Source organism: Rhododendron vialii, chromosome 8a (assembly GCF_030253575.1).
Source record: "Rhododendron vialii isolate Sample 1 chromosome 8a, ASM3025357v1".
NCBI classification, from domain to species: Eukaryota; Viridiplantae; Streptophyta; class Magnoliopsida; order Ericales; family Ericaceae; genus Rhododendron; species Rhododendron vialii.
The window spans coordinates 1,604,292-1,620,000 of NC_080564.1; the positions used below are offsets into that span (position 1 = coordinate 1,604,292).

Sequence of the window (15,709 nt, forward strand, 5' to 3'; positions counted from 1 at the left end):
AGGTAGGCCGTCATTATTGGATACTTTCCTTTCTAAAATTGATTCTCCCTTAGCCATTGGAATACCTCCCTGATCAATTCCGATCGACCAGGCACTAACGATGGTTTTGCTTTGCAGATCCAGGTAGAGGAAGGTCCAAACGATCCATATCCACATTCGGAGGTCCCGAAGAAATTCTGGATAAGCACCACCCCATTGAAGGACAAAGAGTCACGCCTTGTCCATTAGTGGTGTGAAGTCAGGATTTAGGTTCAGGGGTGGCATTGTTTAATGGGAGCCCATTGCTATTGTTGTATATTCTAGCAAAACTAAACTATGATGAGAGGTTAAGTACTGTAAAGTTAGACTTTGTCCTGGACGGACATAGTTTTTTTATAAAACCAAAAATAAAAGCTTGATTCATTAACTCTCTTATGATCTTTCATAGAAAGTTATTGACATGTTGTTTTGTAACGACCCACGACAGCTGACTTGTTAACCCTTAATCTAACCATGTAATTATTTGAAATTGCTTGAGGGCCATAGAAACAATACTCATTTTGGTGTAAATGAGATAATTCTTTGGTGGGATTCGCACTTTCTTCACTAATGAGAGGGATGTAATGAGGGTGAACGATATTGTTCCCGGTTGTAATATGGTAGTTTAAGACTAAGATAATGAATGGGTTAGCCATGTTAAAGGAGAGAAGAGATTGAATTTGCACGAAAGTGAAAACAAATTTTGTTTTTCAGTGAAAGATATGATAGCAAAAAATCAACATTCACATCCCCCAAAATAGACCAGAGACCAAAAGAAATATGAAAATCTGTAGACCTCAGTAAAATAGAATAGATTTGAATCCGTTCGAATGTTATTTATACTTGTCACAATCAGACCAGAAACCTGGTAGAGGATTTGATATTTGTGTATATATTTTGAATTGGCTTTTCTCAAAATGTTATAATGAAAATCTTTCACTTCCTTGCTTAATAGGAATCTGAACAAAAAATCTAAGAATTTATTTGCACACTAGCAATCTATCTTCAGGTCTTTAGGCCATCCGAACTCCTCCAAGAATGCCAAAACAACTCCATTCGACCACCCAAATCCCGTCTGCAATATAGCAAACCAGAAACAGATATCACGTTTTGAGAACCTTGGTTACGGAAAAAACAAACAGGTTTCCACAAAAAGATGAAAAATAAAATGGGGACAAAAAAATGTAATCTCTGCATTCCAATTATGATTTTGTTGAGCTGACAGTGTAATGAAACCAACTAATCTCTATGTTATCAACCCAAAAAAATCGAGATTAATACTCAGACAAGATTTTGTTGTTTTTGGGTATGAATTGCCAAATATAATCCTTACCTGTGGAACGTATTCACCACCTCCTCCATATTCTCCACACTTTTCAACATCGTATTTTTCTGACATAGTATTTGTTTTCTTGTAAAAGACATAGTTGGTCCTGATCCACCTCGCAGCAATGTCTTTTGCCATGGACTTTGCTTCCTTTGATCCAGACCTCACCAAACCTTCAACAATGAGATGCTGAATCGGGGCCCAACCATTTGGAAAGTCCCTATAAAAAACAAGAAATACACGATAGAAATGTGATATCATTTGAAATCTCATCTAAGCTTTACAAAAGACTGATCTTTGCAGGGTACATTTTGAACATGTTACCATTGTTGTCCGGAATTCGTTAGAGAAGTAGCGATCCCAACAGCACGGATCAGCCCGGACCTTTGCAGACTTTGCCTAACTTTCTTCACCAATTTGAGATCTTCACATATTGAGACAAAAACGCATTCTTAGTGGATTAGAAACTATGTTCAACTTATCCTAAACTCCATGGTATACGATTGCCCCATTATGACCTAGTCTAGGTCATGGGTTTGAGTTGCGGAAACAGCCTCTCTGCTTGTGGGGTAAGGTTGCATACATCCGACCCTTTCACAAACACTGAAGCGGGAGCTTCGTGCATTGGGTGACTCTATTTTAATGGTTAAGGGTTGGTAAAGAGGTACTGATTGGCAGTTTCAATTCTGCTCGTAAACAAGTAAAGAGTAAGACAAGCTGATCTTGAGACTTTTCAAATAATTACACAAAAGAGGACATCAAGAAATCTCATATGAAGTATCACAAACCTGAGTTGAACAACTCAACCGAAAGAGGAATGAAGTTTGAGGCAAATATGTTCCGATTCTGGTTCGAGGCCACCCAAGTGTAATCATCCTAAAAGCATCAAAGTAAACAGAATCACAAAAATGATGAAGCTTGTTATCTGGCTGCGGTCATAGATCTCACTTGCAGGAACCACCTTGCACTTAGTTTTATCGCTGATCCAGTAATCTAGCCATTGTCCCATCTCTTCATTCCAAAAGACAGAGTTCATTGCCAGTTTTCTTGCTTCAGCCGCTTCAAGAAAACGTGCAGCAGTAATCCTATCTCCAGTAACTTTTGCCAAGAAAGCTATGTTAAGTTCCATCTGAAACAATACGGAAAAAGCTAGCTCACGTTAATGTACATAATGTTTATTTTTAGTAATATTTATACAGATTGTTTGAATTTGGCCTTTAGAGGTGTTCTGGGCTAAACCTGGAGTATGAATGCATTTAAATCCACAGGGATGATTGAGGTTGTAGCCAATGTCGTGAGATCGGAAGCATTCCTGCAATGCGACAGAAAACCTATCATAACATCACTGTTACGTATAGGAACAAACTTCCTTAATCCCAATCTCAGAATTAAGATACTAAGGGTGTCCCAGGTATATATGGTTATGCGATATCGTTTACACTTTGAAAAAAGATGTTTTAGCGAAAAACCTATAACCAAGCTTCCTAAAGTCCAAAGTGAAAAAACCACCTCATCCATCTTGAGCTGAAATCCCATCCAGTTTCAGCGCCTGAAGCCAATTCCCGGTAAAGATGCTGTTTTTCGGAAGCATTTGATAGCTTGGAAGCAGTTCCCATGTCCTAAGAAAAGTGTTACAAGTTTTCGAGCTAAGAACTCCATTATGTCTTTATAAACGATGCATATGACACCAAAAGAAAAATGTATTCCCGATGTTTACTGAGCCCTTCGCCCAGTTTTTGTTTTTCGTGTAGAGGGTCTTTTGGTCCTCATTTAACCCTATACATTTTATAGCAGGGCTCAACTCAGGGTAAGAGCCCTTTCGACCATTCACAGTTTTTTGGGGGGGTAAAAGTTGCACCCCTTGTGGCACTTCCAGTTTAGTACACGGTCTTACGCTTGTTAGAAAAATGAGATTCAGGCTAGAGAGCATATACAATAGTTGAAGATTCTGGCCTGGGTTTATTCCACATTGCAAAGTACCGGCTTAAAGTGCGATTGCATCCTTCAGCATCAAGAATAGTCACGCTATGAAATCCTGAAATAATCCAAGCGAATTGGCATTGAACCAGATTGACATATGAAGTCGTAAGCTCCGAGGAAAGGAGACAAGTGACAACCCAACTGAGATGATCAAGAATAAACAGATACGGGAGAGAAATGAAACCTCCAATTCACCTGAATTCCAGAAGTGGTGTTCTTTTAACAAAGCCGGGAGAGACTTTCTGGCAAAGTCCATATCACCTGTCCTGCTGTAAATCTCGTATACCATTGCACTCAAGAGTGGAGGTTGGCTGCAAAGCCTCGTGAGACTTCTAGTTAGTAGGAAAAAATACTACATGACAGTAAAGGTAAGAAAAACAGGATGCCGAAACCTACAGGTTAATTATTCATCGACATGAACAGCATGGTGCATGAAGAAAGATTACGGTTCTAGAAATAAGCAGATGATTTTGACAGTGAATTCCACGAAAAAATACAGAAAAATGTGTAAGCTTAATTGTTAATTTATCCACAAGATGATTTCAACACCAAATACCAAATTCTAATGATTTTATTTTCTTTGTCGACATGAACTGCATCATTCACTATGCATCTAAAGATATATAAGATATCAAGAAACATTATTTAGAACCAATTACTTGATAATACTAAAAAAGAAAATGTGAACTTAGTAGCAAACAGAGATTAGAGATATATTAGTTAGATGTTGAAAAAGGACTTACCTCCTATTAGTGTAGTATTTCCTTGCGCCGTTAAGAACAAATCCAAATTCATCTCTGAGCGAAATGAGATTACTCACTATCCCTTTGGCAGTATGGTACATTTTACTTACTAACAAGCCCCTGCATGAAAAATCAATTGGTTCCATGAGAAACATGCCCGAGAAGGAACTTTAAAACTCGGATGCCCATGGCTGCATTGTCTACCTATATTAGCCTTATTAAGATACCAACATTGGGTATGCAGCACATTTCAGTCCAAGTTGCACACAAACATCAGTGTTATAAACCTAAGAAGTAAATTTCTTTTGGAACATGGCAAACTTCATTCACAGCCCGAAGGCATTACAAGCAATTTCATCACATAATAAAGGAATGAACCAAAACCACCAATCACCTATTAGTCTTTTATACTCAAAGTCATGATAAGATGTTGATTAAATAAAATTGTCAGTAATTTAATTTAATCGACGGGTATTTGTAATCTTAACGTAGGGAGATTAATAAGTATTTAATAACATGGAGCTCGGATAAAATTGAGATAAGGATGGGAGTGCAATTATAATTCTTTAGTGGTGTGAATTATAATTTGTGAAATAAGAATAGAATCCGGGTAGGATTAGGTTTTCTTATTTATACAAAGAGCCCAAATTTATTTCTCCTGAGGTCCCTGCTCTGACCTATACATATACCATTATATCCTCTCTAGGTCTGATACAGTTATTGGAGAAGACCAAAAGATGAACTGTGAGAGAGAGAATAAAGAGAACATGTAGAAGTTCACACTTGGCTACGTGATCGAGGTATAAGGGAATACAACAGAAGATTGTAAGGTACGGTTGAGCAGTGTTCGTAGGCAACAGAGACCGGCGTACTGTAGCAGTTAAATTCAACAAATAAAAAGCTTGTGGCATACAGCAGAAGGCTGTAACAAATCAATCAGCGTTCGTGTCGCAAGGAGTTGAGGTAAAACCTTAATTCTGCCTTATAGGGTTTTGCAGTTTGTTTTTTGTATAATCTGTATGCATCATAACTGGGTCTTGGGAATCGGTTTCCTAACAGTGGTATCAGAGCAGACTGTGATCATGCATATGAATTATACATGCCATGTTGTTCATAGATTGTAGAGGGTAGAATATAGAACTGTGCTAACCCATATTTTGCAGCGTTCTTACCCAACTATTATGGTTATTGTTATTTATTTGGTACCACGATTATTTTTCGTGGTTGTAATAATTAACGTAGTCCTTGTTGTTAGTTATTAGGTACCACGATTATTTTTCGTGGTTGTAATAATTAAAGTAGCATGTGAACTCCAATGGAGGCATAAGATCAATGTATGTATTTATTTTTCGATTCGAATGGCATTCAATGGGATATTCGGAGGTCGAAGATAATAGATACAGAAGATAAATGGAGTTTGACTCGCAATAGATTTTTTTCCAGATTCGTAGGTAGGGATGGCAATGGGGACGGGGGTACTACCTCCACCCCCTACCCATTATCTCCTACCCCATCCCCATCCTCATCCCCGACCCGATTCTCAATGGGGATTTGTTTGTTTCCTCCATCCCTGACCCAAACGGGATACGGGGATCCAAAACGAGGATTCGGAATTCGGGCACCTGTATTTCACAATTTCAACATCTAACAGCATATACTAGCATGTGAAAGCCGAAAGGACTTGGATTGTTTTGTATTTTTTTTCCAGGGAAAAGGGCTGATGAAATAGTACTAGTAACGGTTGTTGGTTGGTCAGGAAGTTAGGAGCCAACAAAGCTCCACAAACAGAATTAGAAAAGCCAACAAAATAAAATAAAATAAGGTATCAGGAACGGCCATATTTATTACTGAAAAAACTTCAGCAGAATTCTGCAACACACATTGGCATGCACCTGTATTTGCGGCACATAATAGCACCTCCATTTCCTACACCTGTATTTCACAATTTTAGCATATACTACCAATTTTCAGCACATAACAGCACCTGTTATTCACTGTTTCAGCACATAATAACTAATTCCGGCACATAAGTTATTTATTTATTTTTATATATAAATATATATATTTCGGGGATTCGGGGACGGGACGGGGCGGGTAACAAACGGGGATGGGTAGGGTTCAGGGCGGGGACAGACCTATCCCCGTCTCCTACCCGATCCCCGAATTTTTTTTAAAAAATTCCCCATCCCCTGAACCAATCATGGAGGACTTTTTCAAATTTCCACAAGCTATCCAGTAAACAAAGAAAAGCTGAAAGAAACTCTTGGAAAAAAATTAAAGCAAGCAAAAGCAACCACTACCGCACTACTCAGTGCGGAACTCCTGTATAGTCCCACACAGAAAAACAAACTCTCTGTTTAGTTCTGTTTTCAGAATAAGTTTTCCCAAAACACTACTCAAAAGAAAACATTTTTAATCACAAACTTTAAGCAAAAATAGTCCTCGAGAATTTAAGAAAGTTTTCCGGGCTTCTTTTTTTTCTCTGGAAACAGGATTCTTCTAAGATGGTTCGATTTTCGTCAAACAAACTATCATCTTGAGACGAAAGGCCGAATCAAACCAAACCGAATCTTAGTCTCAATCAATTGAGATTGACTACATGAATTTGTTGTCCCGCGTGAATTCTGTCGAGGGCATTGTACTTCGTGGTATACAAGGAAACCTACCGCCTTTAGTCAATTTTTTTAACTATCTATTTGTTCTCATCTTATCTTGTACCAGTTCCGAAAATTGAAAATTTTCCTTCCCAAATTTTTGAGGAACCAAACACGGAACCAAACACAAAAAATCAGAAAACTAACCTTATCACCCAGTAAGAATCCCAGTAATAAACCTCTCTAAACCTTGACCCAGGAACCACAACAGACTTAGACAGGGGAAGCAGAGTATGCAATTCCGGATGCTCAAAGACCCCTGCATCCACCCTCCTGCTCAAATTCTTCCACAGCTTATGCACTTCCAACGCCCACTCCCTCACCACCGGATTCTCCACCGCCGGCAAAAACCCCTCCGGCTCCGGCACAAAGTCCGGCGGCTCTGCGTACACCAAGTCCTCCCCTGCCCCATTGAAGTAACTCGTTATAAACCCGTTCAAATCGACAGCCGAGACTGACCCGGTCGAGGATTTCGGGAGGTCATCGAAGGCCAGTTGGGTTTCGGAGAGATTGTGCTTTAACGAGAGGTCGACGTAGTGTTTTGGGTCGTAGTTTTTGCTGCCGAATGTGTTTAGTGCGGTTAATTGGAGACGTTCTAGGAAGGTGATTAATGGGTCTGTGGGTACAACAGGGCCTGAATCGGTTGGTGAGCACATTGGAGAGTTGTTTGAGGCTGTGGTGAGTGATGAAAGTGTGAGGAGGAGAGAGAAGAAGGGGAGGAGAGAGGAGGAGTTCCGGTGGTGGTTTAGGGGCTTGAAGTTGGCCATTCTTGGAATAGAATGAAGGGTGAATCTGAGTTGTTTTGTGACATACTTGGCCTGCTTAAAAAATATACTCTCTCCATCCCAAATTGGATGACAATTTTTGAAATTTGTGCCATTTTTTATTGCTTATATCTTTCAATCTATAATGTTTTTCACGAATTTGAAAACTTTGTATAATAAAACTAATCGAGAACTATCAAACAAGATCCATATTGCATATTTTTTGAGATTCATATTGAAAGATATAAGGAATTGAAATTGGCACAGATTTCAAAAATTGTCTTCCAAGGACGGAGGGAGTATATGTATTTATGTATTTGCGTGTGTATACTGTTGTTATGAAGAAGATTGAAGAGGAGGAGGAAGCCGGCAATGGAGGAGGAAGCCGGCAATTGTAGAGTTGTGATTTGTCTTTTGTTTGGGTTAGATGAAAAGTCACATCCTTTTTTTGTAGGTATCGATAGAGATCCTCGTGTTTGTTGGTTGGGTTAACATTATGATATGTTGTTCTAGCAACTACTCCCTCCGTTCCAAATTATCTGTCTGTTCTGTAAAACGGAGTGTTAAAAATAATGCAATATTTTTAAGAAAAAATTTAAACTTTTTTTACAAATTAAAAATACTCATTTCTATCTATTAAGTTGTTGAAAAACTTTTGATTTTTTCTTGCAAAAATTGTATTAATTTTAACACTCTGTTTTGCGAACCGGACAAAGAATTTGGGACAGAGGAAGTATGATTCTTCTGTACGTACCGACGACCTTTTTTTTTTTCCCTTACAAAAGTGAAAAGTTGTATTGATGGAAGCCTAATGGCACTTGGACGAATTCAATCTAAATTGTCTAACTAATACAAAATGAAAATAGTACAAGGTGGTTAATGTCTTTCATCTCAATTCAGGTATCGTCTAACGCATATTCTGCTTTAATTTTGTATTTCATAGCAGTCTCAAAAAGTGATAAAGTGATAGCAAAGAAATAAACAACAAATATCCCAATCAGACGAACTCCAACCAAGTAGAAACGAGCTAATGAACTCTCAAAGCTACAAATTTGATAAACTACCATGAGTTGCTCCAATAAAGACATCATACAATGGTAGTAGAGCACTGTTGACACTGATGCCGTTGTGAAGCAATATCATCTGAAAGAACCTGATCTGTAAACGTAATATTAAATCCTCACAAAAAGGAGAGACAAAACTCTTACAATAAAGGTAAACAAAACTCTCACAAATCATACGATAAGTCATTGATCTACATGAGAAAGGCAAAGCAAAGACTAACAAATAGAATGAGAGATTGAGAACTAGTATCATGGCCTTCCTCTTCTGCTGCGGTATTAAGGTTGTGAAACCCTAAGGGGAGGTGGAGGGAGAAGAATTAAAGGTAAATGTGGCGACTAGGGTTTTGAGAGAGAGAGAGAGAGTGTTTGCTACGTACCGATGACTTGATGATTGGAAAATGTTGTTCATGGAAAAAAATGCAAGGCAAATATGATTTTTAAGAACACGTTTCAGGATGAATTATGTTCCATGATTCCATCATGTGATTATCAATATTCGATTAGTCTGACTTCTTGTCAAAAGATGTTGTATGCATTGAACTCTACACGTACGGTCTATGGTTTAGATCAAATTTTGGGACCGGAAATGATACTCACACAACCGTTGTGTGTGTTGTGTAACCAATTTTGACCGTTCAGATATGTTTGGACGCTCTAGATTTTAAAAAAACTCTTCAAAGGAAAAGTTTAACTCTTTCAAGGAAAAGTTTGAACGAAACTTGACCATTTATTACAATAATGGACGGATGGAGATTGATTGTGTTTGATGTTTTGCACAACCGTTGTGCATGTAGCATCTTTGTTTTGGGACTCCGATTGATTCCGCTTTGGATTTGATAAAAAAGGTGTTTTTACCCTTTATTTGACAAATGATCAAATGTAGTAACCAATAGAAGAATATGCCATTTTGTTAGGCCAATAGTGAAGAGATTAGTAATACTATATATGATGTTAATTTCAAACTCCATATCTAGTGGGATCTGTTTTTTCATTTATGAGTATTTGACCGGACGGTAGCCATTTTGACCAGACACTTAACGTAGTATAATTTTCTATTAGGAGCATTACATAGTGCGGGTGACGTGTTTAGGCTTCTGCTAATGATGGAATTAATTACTCATTGAGATTGCTGATGTGACGGTTAACAAAATGAAGAGTGCTAGGGACAAAGAAAATAAACAAAGAATTGACTCTTAAAGTGTACTTGAACGGCTCAGATTCACTGTGCAGTGCATCTGAACCGTTCATGTACACTTTCATAGTTAATTCTTTGCCCATTTTCTTTGCATATAGCATTTCACTTAACAAATGAAACAAATATAGGTGCTTTCAATCCTTCTCGGCCACAAAACCCTTCCCGGACGAGAGATGTACTCGGCTTGCCAGCATATTTATCAAATGACCAAATCGATTCAGGGATCAAGAAAGTAGAGTGACTCGCTCATCGGAGTCTCGTGGATTATTTGATTAAGGTTGTTTATTTTGTCGGTCTCATCAAGTTGATCAACATCGTGCAAAAGATTATGGCGAGCACATATATACATAACTCATCATATAACTTAAGCACATTTGTGTTGAAGAATCTATACATATATATATTAAACAAAAAGGATATTTTCAAATCCTACCTCAAGTCGCAACAAGTGGCGCGAAATATGAATTTTTATTATATGAATTTTTCTATAATTTTAATTTTTTACCACTCTTTCCCTTATTTGATTTCCTTCTCCCCAAATTCTATGGCTGAAACACGTTGATTTCCTCTCTATCTCAAACCCGTTCATCTCTTAGTTGATTTCATTCTCCAGTGCCTATTAGTGAGAAAGCACAACGTGACGACAAGTGGCACAATGTCAAAATTTGTAGAATTTTAATATTTTCTTATTTCACAAAAAAGCATTGATTGGCTGAAAAAAAAAATTAGAAAGGAAAACGATTGAGCAAAAAAAAAATTAGAAAGGAAAACATGGGATTTCCTGTGATTAATTAATGAAACAATTGCGGAATTAATTAAGGAAACAATTACGGAAAATGGCCGAGCAAAATAAATTAGAAAGGAAAAGGTAGGATTTCTGTGATTAATTAAGGAAATAATTAGAAAGGAAAACGGCGAGCAAAAAACAAATTAGAAAGGAAACAATTTACTTGAAAATGTGCTATGCAAAAATTTGACTGCAAAATTAGAAAGGAAATAATTGAATGAAAAATTAGAAAGGAAATAATTGACTGCAAAAAAAAAAAACGGCCAAGCACGTAGGATTATGTGTATGTTTTGACGGGAAAATGTAGGATTAAGGAAACAATTATATGATTCACGGTCTTATTGGCTAATCAGAATTTTAAACAATCCAAACGTATAGGATTCCTGTGATTCCGTGATCGATCGTCATTTACTATTTTTCCTCCATCTAGACTGTGAATCTTTTTTTTCCCTCCTTCAACCTCATTCTATGATTTCTCATCATTCTCCTCTTTTTTGGACTATATATATTAAAGAAAAGTGTCTATTAGTGAGAAGGCACCACGTGATGATTGCAAGTGACACAACGCAAAATTTATAGAATTTTAAAAAATTTCTTATTTCACAAAAAAGCATTGATTGGTTGGTAAAAAAAATTAGAAAGGAAAACATGGGATTCCTATGATTAATTAAGGAAAACGGCCGAGAAAAATCTATACTGTATAATTAAACTACTTTTGGAAAAAAGAAAAAGAAAAACTAAAAGAAAGTACTGATCATTACCTTAATATCACTAATAATTAAACTGGTGATTTCAAAATCACACCATTAATTAGGCAATGACCAATGACAATTTCTAATTAGAGATCGAATTCTACTTTATATGGAGCGACATAGTAATTTAATTTTTCATAAATATTTCAAATAATCTCATCTTTATGGGACTAAATGAATTTTTAATCATCCGAAGACATTCCATAAAATTTTAACTTTCATAAAGCACCGAGAAATATTTCAGCCCATTTTTTTTGCTTTGTGTAAAAAGTAATTGTGTTGTATAGAGAAACCAATGACTGCTGTACTTGAACTTTGGCTAGTCTTCACCAGTTGGAGTTGGAAAGTGGAAAGTGGAGGCGATTATAGCCCGGCCCCCGGAGGAACCTGCTTTATATTTGCGGTCTTGCTATTGTTAGCCCATTAGGCTGACGATAATTACACTAGAAGAAAAAGAAAATACGTATTTCTGTGTACTTTTTATATCCTTTAATACACATTCACATACTCATTATTGTCAGCTCATTGGGCTGATTTTAGAATTTTCCTTACATTTATCCGTGACTCCACTTTTGTTTTTATATCTGCAAGTAGTAGTGACGACCACATTAAATCCTTTATTTACCGTACTTGCATTTTACTTACTTATAAAGATTTCGAATATGCATTATCAAGATCAACTAATCTAAATTGATAGCCCCTCTAGATTGTGACAAAGGGTGTAGTACAAAAGTGGAAGGAACCAATCAAGAAATATAAATTTTGTACTTTTTTTTCTTCTCAGTTTCTCACTAAATTATTAATCCAAATTAGTGATTTTGTCAAGAAACTCGAATATTGTCTTTTCTATTCGTATCTAATTCCCCAATTCAAATATATTGAAAACATAACTATCTCAGTACTTTGGAACCAAAGAGGGGCAAAAAAAAAAAAACCGGGTTTCCACAAGATAGGGAAAGGAGAAGTGAAAATGTTATCAATTTTAGGGTTGCTGAGTCAAGTTCCATGAGGGGCGTATTCGTGGTTCATGGCTATGGACAGCCCTCTGAACTCTTGTAGACTAACAGCTAACTCTACTAACTCTCCCGATCCTACTGATGTATAAAATGTGAACAAAAAAAAGAAAAAAGAAAGATCAAGTGAACTACCAAGTTAGCACAATTAGTAAGTTCATTTCCCCCATCTGTGGTTGGCAAGGTTCGAGCCCCTCGAGGGGCTGGGTTTGGAGCCAAAGTTAAGGATAGCTTTAGAATTCCCTGTGGACTACCTACTAACATACCTACTAACATACTAACATCCCTTAAATCCCCGTTAATAAATATATATCGTCTGGCAAAAAAAAAGTCAAGCAGTAAAAGAAATGTTTTTATCCTCTTTTTCCTAGAAAATACAAATGAAAGAAAAAGACACAACTAGCAAGATTCCACGAGGTTGATGGTTGTGGGGTCTTGCATTGAATAATTGAATGAAGAAAGCAATGTGAAAAAGAATAATGGAGGTCCCTTCTCCGTGAAATCCCTGTCATTGGAGAGAGAGAGCAATAATAGAGTCTCATATGGTAGTTGGGCCGCACAAAGAAATTGAAAAAAATTCAAATACGATACCGGTCAAACAAATAATATGACGAAAAGTTTGACTGACATTTTAAAGTGTACATTACGAATTTTATAGTATAAAAAATTCAAATACGATGCCGGTTAAACAAAACGTTGCGAAAAGTAAAAGATACCAAAAAATTCCAATTAATTGAGTTATCGATATGATTTCTGAATCCCATAGAGTGGGTTTTCCGATCTATTAGTTTCGAACTAGTTTCTGGGAATCCCAGAGAACCAGAACTTTGATGGCTCTCTCTCTGCAATTTTTTGGGTACAAGGGGAGGGACGTTTGTAGATTGAGAGAACAAAAGAAGAAATGGAGAAAAAAAAATACAATCAGGTCGGTGAGTTTGGCGGCGGCGAAGTTGAGATGGTGAGACGGAAAGATTTCACTGGGGTGAGAGAATTTCATCCAAGGGTTGGGGACTGGGTCCCACTTAATGTCACATTTTAGCAAATGCTAACTACACATTGGAGGAGCAAGAACACAAAACTGGTATTGACTTCGAGGGTATGCCCTTGGTCTTTTTTGGTGGTTTTCTCAATGAAATTTAACTTACCCTCAAAAAAAAAAAAAAAAACACAAAAAGAACACATAATTGAACTAACTACACAATGACAACACATATGTGGACTCCATTTTTGATACTTTTGTGTCATGTAACAATTTGATACTTTTGTGTCATTTAACAACATAAACTTAACTTTACTACTGGAGGGATGTCCTTAACTAACTCTCAAGACTTTCTTAAGTCTTGTCATTGTTAGTAGTATTTCCTTTACTAGGTAGGTAAGAAAGGAAACCCATTAAGTTGGTTTAGTCATTATTACTTCCTCTAGTAGTAGTAGGCAAGAAAGGAAGCCCATTGGTCCTAATTCTAAATAGTCAGACAAAGCAGGCAGGCAGGCAGGGAAATAATTTCAAATATGCTACTCCATTAGTCTTAACAGAGCAAGAAATAAAAGTAGGCAAAGCCAAGCAAACTGTATCAACTAAAAGAGCCGAAAGCAAGCGACGCACTGTACTATTAATTAACCTTTAGTTTGAAAATTGTGTTAAAAGAGTACGTGTGAATGTGACACGGTGTGATTACGATGAAGAAAAAAAATCTCATTGTAGGAATGTGTGGGATTGGTAATAGCACTAATGTTGTGGAATAGAAGTAAACCCAAGAATGATTTCACCATGACTTCACTTCAAGCTTCTGGATACCGCGGATGGAGTATTTGGGTGAGACAAAGCAGGGGAAATCACTTATCACATAATCCTGCAAAATATCATGTGCTCCCGCTCTCAATCTTCCCACTCTCTATCCTCACTCTTCCGAATTTTAGTAGTTTGGAATGTATTTTAGAGAACTTTCTGAAAATAAACACAATTGTGGAGTAATTTTCTGATAATTCCATTCATCGTAGTTGTACAATATATATAGTACAAATATTAACAAGGAAAGAATACAAGATTACATGAAAATATTCTACAACTTCGGCATAAAATAAGATTACACAATTAAGGATATTGACCAAATCAAATATTGACCAAATCATATCCTTAATTCTAGCACTCCCCCTCAAGTTGGAGCATATATATTACACATGCCTAACTTATCTAAAGAGTGACTGAAAACACTGCTGGCAACAGCTTTGGTAAGGACATCGGCTAGTTGGTCTGCAGACTTCACAAACGGGAAAGTAATGATTCCGGCTTCAAGTTTTTCTTTAATGAAGTGTCTATCAATTTCCACATGCTTCGTCCGATCGTGTTGGACTGGATTATGAGCAATCTCTATAGCAGAAGTGTTATCACAATACAGCTTCATTGTCTCCTGAGAGTGAATACCCAAATCCTTAAGCAAGTTCCTCAACCATAGTAACTCATATACTCCAAAAGCCATGCCTCTATATTCAGCTTCTGCACTTGACCTTGCTACCACCGGTTGTTTTTTACTCCTCCAAGTCACAAGGTTACCCCCTACAAAAGTAAAGTATCCTGATGTAGATTTTCTGTCGTCAGATGAACCAGCCCAATCTGCATCAGTGTAACCTTCTACCTTCAAGTGATTATTCTTGCTGAACAATAACCCTTTACCCGGAGCAGACTTTAAATATCGCAATATGCGTTCCACAGCATCCATGTGAGGTTTACGAGGATCATGCATAAACTGGCTTACTACGCATACTGAATAAGCAATATCTGGCCTAGTATGGGACAAGTAAATTAATTTTCCCACAAGTCTCTGGTACCTGGCTTTATCAGTAGAAGTTGCATGTAAACAATTAAACAACTTGTGATTTTGTTCAATAGGGGTATTTGCATGCTTACATCCAAGCATACCTGTTTCAGTTAACAAATGAAGAATGTATTTTCGTTGAGACAAGAAAATACCATTCTTTGAGCGGGCTACCTCGATTCCGAGAAAGTATTTTAAATCTCCAAGTTGTTTCATTTCAAACTCTAAGGCCAAGTGTCGTTGTAAGCTCTCAATTTCTTCTTGATCATCTCCTGTCACCACCATGTCATCAACATATATAATCAAAGCCGTAATCTTACCCATTCGATGCTTTAAAAACAACGTATGGTCTGAGTTGCTTTGTTTATATCCGAAGCTCTTCATAGACTTGGTAAATCTACCGAACCAAGCTCTTGGAGACTGTTTTAACCCATACAACGCATTTTTAAGTTTGCATACCATTGTAATATCTGAGTATTTTTTCACACCTGGAGGGGGATCCATATACACTTCCTCTGCAAGATCTCCATGTAAAAAAGTATTTTTTACATCAAATTGAAGAAGTGGTCAATCTCGGTTCACCGCCAAAGACAGGA

General features: G+C 37.1%; 1 protein-coding gene across 1 annotated transcript; it reads right to left on the bottom strand.

Moving 5' to 3' along the window:
- Positions 1-797: 797 nt before the first annotated feature.
- LOC131298260 (probable trehalase) lies at positions 798-7,930 on the bottom strand. Its single transcript, XM_058323624.1, has 11 exons — positions 6,870-7,930; positions 4,069-4,188; positions 3,521-3,636; positions 3,280-3,380; positions 2,855-2,964; positions 2,585-2,657; positions 2,307-2,474; positions 2,134-2,221; positions 1,670-1,769; positions 1,352-1,565; positions 798-1,093 (listed from the first exon to the last, which is right to left on the bottom strand). Exons 1-11 carry the CDS (start codon positions 7,487-7,489, stop codon positions 1,010-1,012), a joined length of 1,794 nt encoding a protein of 597 aa, XP_058179607.1. The 5' UTR covers positions 7,490-7,930; the 3' UTR covers positions 798-1,009.
- Positions 7,931-15,709: the final 7,779 nt, after the last annotated feature.